At 40.2% G+C, this 12,500-nt stretch overlaps 1 protein-coding gene across 3 annotated transcripts in view; it reads right to left on the bottom strand.

Annotated features, from left to right (window-relative positions):
* The window catches only part of vdrb (vitamin D receptor b), a 20,749-nt gene that overhangs the window by 6,455 nt on the left and 1,794 nt on the right, over positions 1-12,500 (bottom strand). For 2 of the 3 annotated variants that reach the window (XM_060867351.1, XM_060867350.1), the window contains exon 3: positions 829-973. In XM_060867351.1, coding sequence (XP_060723334.1) covers positions 829-973 — 145 coding nt within the window. Of the gene's footprint in view, positions 1-828; positions 974-9,747; positions 9,849-12,500 lie in introns of those variants that run through there. The other variant, XM_060867352.1, reaches the window with a different exon arrangement.

Here is a 12,500-nt window from a genome sequence, read left to right as displayed (position 1 = left end):
AAATGCAAAATGTATCATTACTGTTACACCAGTTTGTTTATTTATAGATTTCTACATCTAAAAACTTACAACATGAATCTCTGACCCTTCACACTTACTCTCTAATTTATATTTTTATTATTTAATTATTTGTTTGTTTGTTGCTGGTTTGTTCAGGCAGTAGCAGCATCTGTAGGCCCATGTGTCAAAATGACAGTTATGAACCAGGTGGAAACGCCCAAACTCACACATTCGTGGAGTGAAAGCTGTGACCAAGAAAAAAAAACAAAAAGAAAAGAGCTCATGATGTTGAGCTCATAATGAATAACATTACGGTGCTGTGCAGCTTATTGAAAACTGTCACGCACACTTCATTTAATAACGAGTTAAAGCTTGATTTAAAAGTTCCGATTATTTTAGCACAGCAAGTTATCTTTACTGGCTGCACACACGTACCAGGGATCCTGATACGACCTTCTGAGATTCACTGTTTCATCATAATAGAGTTGATAAGAAATTGTTTATGACGGGATAAGATGAAAGCACTGGGAAGGGAACTGTGGGAACCAGAGAACGTACAACTGACCAATCAGCGAAATCCAGTAATCAACATTCTACAAGCTACGCCCAATAAAATACTGACTCTGGATCAGGAACTAAAACAGTTCCTGGTTACTTTGTTGGAAGTTTTTGATTTGCTGGACAGGTTTCTTGGTTCCTGAACAGGTCCCAAAGCTCCTTTTTAGATTTGATTCCTGAAGCAGGGAAACTTTTGTAACTTTTTTAAGCTGTGTCTTAAATTACCTGTAAATGTGTGTATGAGTGTTTGTGTGAGTGTTTTGGCTGTACCTGAAGAAGCCCTTGCAGCCCTCACAGGTCATGGCATTAAAGTGAAAGCCAGTAGCTTTGTCTCCACACACACCGCAGATCCGTGGAACGTTCCGGTCATATTCCTCAGGCACCTGTGTGGATGTGCTAACTGTGGACTCCATCACTACAGAGAAGAACAGATGGAGAGAGAGAGAGAGAGAGAGAGAGAGAGCTGAGCGTGGGTTTACTGATTTACAGAAGCAGAATGAGGGGGCGGAGTCAGCAGAGAAATTGACTGTATATAATGGAGCGAGCAGCTGGAAATCTCTCCGTCCTTAAACATCAACCAAAATCAAAACAGAACCACAAATCATAAGTGACGTGGCTTTTGCACTGCACTGAATAATTAAAACTACTTTAATAGAACCGTAAATCACCTGAATGGAGATCCGTAAAGCCCCACAGAAAAACATCAGGTGAAGGGGAAAAGAAAAACAAACAAAAACAACACGAGACCTTTTACATAACGGTCACTCTACAACCCAGGAACATGTCACAAAACATCTCTGTGAACACTCTGCGGCAGGCCACATGCAAACACGACTAAATAAACACTCCTGGGGCATGGGGAGAGAGTGATGTCACAACATTCCTGTTTACATGGGGGGGGGGGGGGGGCAGATGGCACACACACTCACACACTCACGCACACACACACACACACTCACGCACGCACACTCGCGCACGCGTGCGCAAATGCGCGCGTGCACACATCCACATCCACATCCATCAGTATGGCAGTGAATGAAGAAAGTCATTTGCTTTGATTATCCGCGCTCCTGAATGATTGACCCACACTTTCTTCAGCCGATGGAGAAACTCTTAAATAATAAAGCACACTATTAGAGTCAAAAAGGGAACTTCAAACACGCTCAAGATCCAAAACACGCTGACGCTCGAGCCTGACGCTCAGCATCTGTGTGGAGGATGGAGGACTTACACTGGTTTATCTCATATGAATGAAGCTGAAGGAGAACATTTAGGATCAAAGATGGATCCGATTTTTTTAATCATTCTGTTGTTAGAGGTAACTTTTAGTAACCAGTCCTCAAAAAAGTCTGGAAGGTTTTTCACCTGACAAAACGCTGCATCTGAGGAAAAAAACACTTCACATTAAATGCAGTTCATGGTTTAAAGTTTTCTGCACATTTCTAATTCTTTTTTGTCTAATTGTGAGTTCAATGGAAAGGTTTTGAAGGTAAATTAACTGCTAGAAAATGGTTTTGTTATTGAAAGAATGACTAAGGTGAAATGGGTGCCAATACTTTTTTAGAGTAACTGCAGCTATTACAGTTTTATCTCTATGTAGATAATACTGAGAGATGTTCTGAAACCAAGGGCTGATGAACAATGGTGTGATGAGTCAGTAGTGTGGTGAGTCAGTAGTGTGGTGAGTCAGTAGTGTGGTGGGTCAGTGTAATGGTGAGTCAGTGGTGTAGTGAGTCAGTGTCTTGGTGAGACAGTAGTGTAGTGAGTCAGTGTCTTGGTGAGTCAGTGCTGTAGCAAGTCAGTGGTGTAGTGAGTCAGTGTCATGGTGAGCCAGTGGTGTAGTGAGTCAGTGCTGTAGCAAGTCAGTGGTGTAGTGAGTCAGTGTAATGGTGAGTCAGTGGTGTAGTGACTCAGTGTCTTGGTGAGTCAGTAGTGTAGTGAGTCAGTGTCTTGGTGAGTCAGTGCTGTAGCAAGTCAGTGGTGTAGTGAGTCAGTGTCATGGTGAGCCAGTGGTGTAGTGAGTCAGTGCTGTAGCAAGTCAGAGGTGTACTGAGTCAGTGTCATGGTGAGCCAGTGGTGTAGTGAGTCAGTGTCATGGTGAGCCAGTGGTGCAGTGAGTCAGTGGTGCAGTGAGTCAGTGTAATGGTGAGTCAGTAATGTAATGAGTCAGTGTAATGGTGAGTCAGTGGTGTAGTGAGTCAGTGTCATGGTGAGTCAGTGGTGTAGTGAGTCAGTGTCATGGTGAGTCAGTGCTGTAGCGAGTCAGTGGTGTAGTGAGTCAGTGTCATGGTGAGTCAGTGGTGTAGTGAGTCAGTGTCATGGTGAGTCAGTGCTGTAGCAAGTCAGTGGTGTAGTGAGTCAGTGTAATGTGAGTCAGTAATGTAATGAGTCAGTGTAATGGTGAGTCAGTGGTGTAGTGAGTCAGTGTCTTGGTGAGTCAGTGCTGTAGCAAGTCAGAGGTGTACTGAGTCAGTGTCATGGTGAGCCAGTGGTGTAGTGAGTCAGTGTCATGGTGAGCCAGTGGTGCAGTGAGTCAGTGGTGCAGTGAGTCAGTGTAATGGTGAGTCAGTAATGTAATGAGTCAGTGTAATGGTGAGTCAGTGGTGTAGTGAGTCAGTGTCATGGTGAGTCAGTGGTGTAGTGAGTCAGTGTCATGGTGAGTCAGTGCTGTAGCGAGTCAGTGGTGTAGTGAGTCAGTGTCATGGTGAGTCAGTGGTGTAGTGAGTCAGTGTCATGGTGAGTCAGTGCTGTAGCAAGTCAGTGGTGTAGTGAGTCAGTGTAATGTGAGTCAGTAATGTAATGAGTCAGTGTAATGGTGAGTCAGTGGTGTAGTGAGTCAGTGTCTTGGTGAGTCAGTGCTGTAGCAAGTCAGTGGTGTAGTGAGTCAGTGTAATGGTGAGTCAGTGGTGTAGTGAGTCAGTGTCATGGTGAGTCAGTGGTGTAGTGAGTCAGTGTCATGGTGAGTCAGTGGTGTAGTGAGTCAGTGGTGTAGTGAGTCAGTGTCTTGGTGAGTCAGTGGTGTAGCGAGTCAGTGGTGTAGTGAGTCAGTGTAATGTGAGTCAGTAATGTAATGAGTCAGTGTAATGGTGAGTCAGTGGTATAGTGAGTCAGTGTCTGGTGAGTCAGTGCTGTAGCAAGTCAGTGGTGTAGTGAGTCAGGGTAATGGTGAGTCAGTGGTGTAGTGAGTCAGTGTCATGGTGAGTCAGTGGTGTAGTGAGTCAGGGTCTTGGTGAGTCAGTGCTGTAGCAAGTCAGTGGTGTAGTGAGTCAGTGTCATGGTGAGTCAGTGGTGTAGTGAGTCAGTGTCTTGGTGAGTCAGTGGTGTAGTGAGTTAGTAGCATAGTCAGTCAGTAGCGTAGTGAGTCAGTAGTGAGTCAGTTGCGTGTTGAGTCAGTAGTCTAGAAGATCTTCATTGTTCTATATTTTCCTCAGTCTAATCCTGCCCTCTGCTCAGTTCTATTGATTTCTGCTCTTCTCTGTACAAACTGTACGCCAGTGTCGAAACACAGCCTGACTTCATCCACACGCTTTAATGTTTAAACTCTACACAGTGGCTGTCATGTGATCATGTGACCGCTCGACCTGCTTTTTAGAGAAAATATAGAAAAACACATTGTGCAATATGGAGTTCAGAGAACATCTTAAACACAGAGAGTGAGATTAGAGTGAGGAAGTTAATGATCAGCCTGGACATGATCAAAACACTCATGAGGAACATTTCTGATTGGTCAGGAAACTCACAACAGACAACAACTGGCTTTAAGGCTCGGACACAAAACCGATGTGTTCTAGATTCTTCTGCTAGATCAGTTAGCTAGCGTGGGGTTTAGAAGCTAAACCCATGCAGAGGTTAATGAACCACACAACCAGAAGTTCTTATGTTAAGTTATTATTTAAAGAGTCTTCTATTATCAGTGTCCATGTGCTCTCAGGGTTTAAATAAAAACCTGTTAGAAGTTAGAATTTTCAGACAGATCTGTTTGATCTGTGTGTGAGATCCACACACGTACTGCAAAGCTGAACACACTGATCTCTGTGTTCATGTAAAAGTTTAACCTTTTTGGGAATTAATCAAATGTACCAATCTGGCAACAAATAAAAATAATTCTAAAAAAGTAGTGAAATGAGAAAACAAAACAAGAAAAGAAACAAAAATCAACCGTGTTTCCTACCACAGAAAAGTCCTATTAAATTAAAATGAAAAGTAAAATTTATTTTAATTTGTATTCAGTTTATTAGAATATAAAATTCATTCTTTACAGTGTTTATTTTAACAGATTTTAACAGATTTAGTTTAAAAAATAAGTCATATTTTAATCATTTTTGGTCTGGTTTATTTTTAGATTCAGAATTTGTTTAAGCATGAAAACAGAATATTAAAAAAAAAATTTCATAGATCTTTTATTTTTTTAGAATTCTTTCTTAAATGGAAAGACAGAACTCTTTAGAAATGATCCTATTTTCTATATTGTCTGTTCTTTGACTGAGTAAGTGTTCATTTTAACAGATAATCTGGTTATCAAAGAAGTACGACAGCAGATTCCTTTTAACTAGCGACTTTTAGCATTAAACGATCCTTCAGGAGGAAGAGACGAGCCTGAAGTTCATCTATCAGTCTGGCGCACTGCTGAATTCTGTATTCTGATTGGTCAAAAGGTGTTGATTAGTTTTGTAGACTATTTTAAAATAATAATTATATTAAATGAATAACAGTAGATAAAATTTTAATGTCATTAGCATATATTCAGATTTCTATAATAAACGATTCATTAACATTTATTTATATTTTAACATACGTTCAAATTTTAATTAATGAACATTTTATTAATAACACTTAAACAGACTTCAAATTTTATTCAACTTTCACTTTCATTAGTAAAATTTCAATTCTGTTTCATTAATATTTTTATTAAAACATTCACTAAAATGTTTATTGTTCCATTTTAAAGTGGCTGTTAGAATTGTGTCCTGTTTTACAAACATCTGCAGACCTTTAACCAGACTCTATGAATATTAATGAATATTCAAATTAGAAAAGTTCATGTTTCAGCATCTCTCACACACACACACACACACACAAACGCACACACACGTCCACACACACATTAGTTGATGAATTCTCTAGAACAGCAGCTATGACTGTAGCGTAGGTTCATATTAATGTGCTCGCTTATTGTTGCTATAGCAATAGCTCATTCATAGTGATGTGTACAGCAAACACTCTGCTTTATAAACAGATTTCTGTAAGGAGACCTGTGTCTATGTAACATGTAGGGAAGGAGTTGTCAGTGTCAGCGCTCTGTAAAGGTCAGAGGTGAAGAGTCTGAAAGATGAGTGAAAAGACGAATAAAAGACTTCCAGATGTTCAGAGGAACTTTATCACACTACACTTTAAACCTGTCTCAGAACCAAGCTGTGATTCCTGAGTGTAAGGACATGAAGACACATTCACACTCAAGTCCAAGTCCTGCTCAGGTCATGTAAGATACTGAGGGACACGTGGAAACATTTCAGCACACGTGAGGACAGAATGACTCACCACTTCTGTCTGAAATCTATAATCACCTTCTTCTGGAAAACAGGACAAAGTTAACACGAGGCAAAGGGAAGCGCGGCCTTGAGCCATCTGACTTTATAGATTACATATGTAGGGTCGAGTGCAAAAGTTTGTGCACCCTAGGGACAATTCTTTTTAGTGTAACAAGAATCAAAAGGCTTTACTTTATTATGACCAGCACAAAGGCTCACAATACTCTATATAATCATTATATACATTTATTATATATTTATTTATTTTAAATATATAAAATAGAGGAACAATAACAGTACAGATAAGGGTGCACAAACTTTTGCATTCTGTTACCTAGCTGTACTTATCAAACACCTAAAGTTTACTTTTTTATTCTCTCAATAATTTTTATTTAATGCATCTAAGATGTAAAAAGAAGAAAACACTATTTTATATTTTACATTAGAGAAACACTGGGTACAAACTTTTGCACTTAACCATACATACTCTGTGTGACACATTTAAACAGTGTGTGTGTGAGTGTGTGTTACTGTGTGTGTGTTACAGTGTGTGTGTGTGTGTGTGTGTGTGGGCGTGTGTGAGTGTGTGTGCGTGTGTGTTATAGTGTGTGTGTGTTACAGTGTGTGCATGAGTGTGTGTGTGTGTTACAGTGTGTGTGTGTGTGTGTGGGCGTGCGTGAGTGTGTGTGTGTTACAGTGTGTGTGTGTGTGTGGGTGGGCGTGAGTGAGTGTGTGGGTGTGTGTGTTACAGTGTGTGTGTGTGTGTGGGTGTGCGTGAGTGTGTGTTACAGGGTGTGTGTGTGTGTGTGTGTGTATGTGGCCGTGCATGAGTGTGTGTTACAGTGTGTGTGTGTGTTACAGCGTGTGTGTGTGTGTTACAGTGTGTGTGGGTGTGCGTGAGTGTGTGTGTGTTACAGTGTGTGTGTGGGGGCATACATGTGTGTGTGTGTTACAGTGTGTGTGTGTTACAGTGTGTGTGGGGGGGGCATACGTGAGTGTGTGTGTTACAGTGTGTGTGTGTTACAGTGTGTGGGGGGGGCATACGTGAGTGTGTGTGTGTTACAGTGTGTGTGTGGGGGGCATACGTGTGTATGTGTGTGTGTGTTACAGTGTGTGTGTTACAGTGTGTGTGTGCGTGTGGCTGTATGTAGATGTCAGAGTGAGATGACTGTTTACATTAACCTGTATGACCTTTGACCCTTTGAGTCCAAGGCAAAATGAGAGGCAAACTGTAGCATTGACGTGGAGATAAAACGCTGAGATCGAGAGCAACAGCAAAATATCAAACTGTCATTAGAATTTATTAAAATATTTATTATATAGATTATTATATATAAATTTAAGTGACCGTGAGAATATTGGTCCTAAATTTGAGAACCCTGATTCTACAAACATCTGCCCTAATTAAAACACTGAACTCTATGAATATTTATGAATATGCAAATTAGAAAGTTTTCAGTGTCTGTCATCTAATACAGCGTAATTACCCTGTAATGTGATCTAACTTAGCAAACAACTGCTAGTAATCTAGATCACATTAGTGACCACTTACATCATCAACATCTTCACACCGATTGGTTTAACAGCAGCGTTGCCATGACAACCACGATTCTGTTCATGGCTAACATTAGAGAAATACATAACGAACTCAGAACGATTTTCTTAGCTAAACATTTCTAAATAAAATGCTATATATAAAATCGTACACTAATTTGCATATGAGGCACGGTTGGGTTGGAATTAGTGACATCATACTCTGAGCTGAACGGTAGCTCCGCCCCCAAATTTACACAAAATGAAAAGCACTTTAAGATTTTTACTGATTTACTGCTACACAAGTAGCTGTGCTGGATCTGACACACACACACACACACACACACACAGTATGCACAATACTCCTTACACATGCAACACACACACACAAAAAAAAAAAACACACAAGACTCACAAAACCCTCCACACATCCTCAATAACAGTTATTCCAGTTCCAGCCTCTGTCTGTGTGTGTGTGTGTGTGTGTGTGTGTGTGTGTGTGTGTGAGCCTGTTGGGTCAGTTCAGGTCCAGAACACACATTAAATTCTGGTGTCCTTAAACGAACCCTTCAGCAGAGACCTCGCCAGGCTGCACTACAGTCTCTCTTTCCTCCAGAAACACACACACACACACACACACTTCTTCACTGAGATACACTCAGAAAAGATATTTTCCACCAAACATCTCGGTTTTTCCTAGAACTTGTGGCTAAATACATCTGCTGGAGAACGTGAATCACGTGTAGAGACTGAACGTCAATCAAAGCTAAAGTGAAATGCTGACCTCGTCCTTCACAACCTACACACACACACACAGGCACACACACACCATATTTATGTAATGCTATCTTCGTGTTATAAAAAACATTTCTTACAGAGCGACTCGACACAGTAATAAGAACAACAACAACAACAATAATAATAATAATAATAATAATAATAATCATTTTCAATTACTTGAAAAAATAATGTTAAAACTAAAAGTTTTTTTTGCTCCTGATTTTTATTATTGTAAAAGAAACTGCTAAATGTCTATGTGGAAAATAAATAAAATAACAAAATAATAATAATGCGTAATTATTTCACAGCTGTGAATTTTTTTAAATCTAACTTTTTTTAATTAATAACTTTCGAAATCTAACAATTCAGCTTTATTTAATAAATGAACAAATTAGATAAAATATTAATTTTAATTTATTATTATAAATGTATTGGCCTCAATTATATAAATACAAAAGAGAATAAATTAGAATATTTATTAAAATAAACTTAGAAGGAGCTACAACAGGATCTGTAAACATGTAAAGGTTTAATAAAATAAAATAAAACAAAATGTATGATTCTTTTCTTTGTGTATCTGTTACAAGGAAATTATATTTTTATTAGTTGAATTTCAGGAAAAGTTTACATGTTTAAATCTTTTTTAAGAGAAGATTGATTCTATTAGACAATATCTGAAATATAGCTTCTATTTAAAATCCTAAATGTTTTTAAAATTCATAATTAAAAAAGCGGAAAAAACCATCAGACATCTGGGAATTCTGGAAAACCTCCCACAAGCCAATTACAGAGCAGCACAGAGCTCCACAAGCCAATTACAGAGCAGCACAGAGCTCCATCAGCCAATTACAGAGCAGCACAGAGCTCCATCAGCCAATTACAGAGCAGCACAGAGCTCCATCAGCCAATTACAGAGCAGCACAGAGCTCCATCAGCCAATTACAGAGCAGCACAGAGCTCCATCAGCCAATTACAGAGCAGCACAGAGCTCCATCAGCCAATTACAGAGCAGCACAGAGCTCCATCAGCCAATTACAGAGCAGCACAGAGCTCCAACAGCCAATCAGAGACCAGTTTTACTGTTTTACTAACAGTACAAGCTGTTTTTGTCTGATTAAGCGTGAGAGGTTGGTGATGCTGATCTGTAATCTGTGTAACTATAAACAGATAAAAAGTCACGTCTTTCTTTATAATTAATAAAACACTGTATGTGTAGTGCTGTGGTGGGAGAGGAATATTAGAGGAGTAATAATCCATAATCAACACACACACACACACACACACACACACACGGCTGTTTCTCTATATACAGTTAAAGGTGAAATGATTAATATTCGCTTCAGCTTACGTCTCTCACGTCAGGGCCGTAGCTCAGCAGCGCAGTGGATTGTTTTCCTGTAACAGCACGCCCCGTCATGTGTTCCTCCTTACATAACTGCCCCGCCCTCATTCCCCCAAGCTGCATGCTGGGGTAGGAAAGAGAGCTAACAGTTAAAAAGGTGGATGAGAAACTCACACTCAGTTTGTGTTAGCGAGGACGTTATTCCCCATAGGTGTGTTTACTCCTGCTGTAACTCAACACACACACACAACTCCTCCTTCCTCTCTTTCCCCTACTTCCGTACAGGGACCCTCTATACCGTGAAAACACACACACACACACACACAGCCTCCCCTTAGATGGGCCTCCGTACAGCGCTCCAGTCAAGGCCTCACAGCTTCTTTCTACAGTTACATAAATGGTGAACACACACACACACACACACACACACATTCCTACTCCCGAAACGAACACAACCACAATAACGACCCAAACATGAGGCCACGTTTCAATTACATTATTAACACAGCTACATCAGGCTGTAACCATGACACTGAATCATTTCCAGTCCTCCACATTGTGGTTATTTAATAGATTTATATTTTATTTCAAAACATTTTTTCCCCGTGAGAATGTCTCGGAGCGGCAGGACACATCTGTGGAGTATCAAAACATCAAAACGGGAACTCCAACAGGATCTAACATTTTAGTAACGGCATCTCATTTTCCATTAGAAACCACTGGAAGTGAAGCGATCGCCATGGCGACAGTCAAGGTTCTAACCCAGGACTAGAAAAAAAACAAACACAAAGGGAATACACATTCGACTTCTCAGAACGGTTTCGTCTACCTCGAGTTCAGCGAGTGACATCAAATGCTTTAGACACAGTCACCTACTACATGTGTAGCTCAGCACAGCTGGCTGTCTAACACCATGCTAACAAATGACAAACACAGACGTGCCTTGTGGGTTTTTTACTTACTTCGTGGCTTTACATTATTGAGTTAAGTTAAGGCAGCATAAAATAATCGCTTCATCTTCATCATCATCATCATCACCATCATCACTAGAGTAACAGTACGAGGTATCAGTCGTTGTGTGTTGCGTTCTGCTAGCGTATGCTGTAGCGCTAATAAACAGCCAACGTGATCAAACATCGATCTGATGTGACTGATAAACAATAAACGCACAGAGAAAATAAATGTCACTGGTGTCTTCCTATAGCGCACGTGACCAAACATCTCCTGGGGGAAACTCGGTACAAACAGATCGTCACTAGTTAGATGACAGAAACCATCTCCAGCCATGTGAGAGAAAATCTTAAAGAATGATCACCAACACCGAGGGACGAAAAAACCTTTACACTTTTTACTCGCTAACTCGCTAACGTAGCACTCTAATGCACTCGGGAGTTAGCAAGAAATCAGCAACGTGCTTCGATCCTCGCTTCTTTTACCTTTCTGTATGTTTCAGTCACGAGTTGTCAGTGCTGCTGTTTCTCAACTCCATAAATATCCAAACTAATCTTCTTAGAGATGTTTATGGTTAAATATAATCTGGTAGAGTTTCTGTATCTGTCCTGCTTTGCTTTTCAGAGTTTCTGTTATTTATTTGTGGTGTAAACACCGCTGCTGGATTTACTGATGTTGATGAAAGTCTTTGAGCTCGTAGCAGCACAGCGAGACTCAGCAACCGCTTCAGGAACCAACATCAACAACCAAAATGACTGGAGCGTCACTCTGAGAACTTTCTCCTGGATGTTGGCCCCGCCCTCTTAGCCTCCACTAGCGTTGCAATAAATGACTGTCTCTCGCAGACCTGTTGCAGCAAAACATTCCGTGTGGATGTAGGAACCAAAACCAGAATATCTGGTACTTTATCATACTGGATTGGTGTTTGGTGGAAACAGAACCCAGAGGTTCAGGAGCAGAAACATTTGGCACTTTGAAAAATTAGCAAAGTTCATGTTCTCATTCACAACAAATAATCAGACCACAGAATGCAATAGAGAATTGTGTGTACAAACACACACACAAACACACACACACACAGGCTTTAAGGTTTCAACACAACGGCAGCAGCCGCTCCAGAGCCTGCGATCAACACTGAGCTAATGCAACTCAATAGTGTGTGTATGTGTGTGTGTGTGTGTGTGTGTGTGTGTGCGCAGGATCTAATTTTACCAGCCTAGAAGCTCTTCAGCCTCCGATACACAGCTGTCAAAAAATTAAACACACACCATGTATATGAATCATTGCACATTTAACTACACAAATGTGAGGTCTGTGTGTGTGTGTGTGTGTGTGGTCACTGATTATTGCCCTATAGCTCACATCATAAAGTTATCAGATCACTTACAATATTATTGTAGTAAAAATGACATGATATTTTTATCCATTTCCTGTTGCATATAAACAGTTAAACATTTATTAAACACAGAGACAGAGATGTGGGACTTCCAGCTTCACCACTGACTGTTACAAAGCGCTGACACCGTTACGGAAATGACGGAAAACCTGCTGGGTTGCTATGGAAACGATAACCAATCATTAACATAACCTTCTGTTCTAGAGAACTAATCAACACCTTCTGACCAATCAGAGCTCGGGACTCAGATGTCTTTAACTGACAGGATGATTATAGAGATGTTTATCGGCTATATAATGATATAAAACCGGAGAAATGTAGAGTAATAAAAATATAGAACCAAGATCAATCTTTAATGGCTGTAGAAATGTTTCTCAGCCTCTCGATCGTAACTGTTTATTAGTGAAGTTAT

The sequence above is a fragment of the Tachysurus vachellii genome, chromosome 4, assembly GCF_030014155.1.
Source record: "Tachysurus vachellii isolate PV-2020 chromosome 4, HZAU_Pvac_v1, whole genome shotgun sequence".
NCBI lineage: Eukaryota > Metazoa > Chordata > Actinopteri > Siluriformes > Bagridae > Tachysurus > Tachysurus vachellii.
This window is presented reverse-complemented; position numbering and strand designations above follow the sequence as displayed.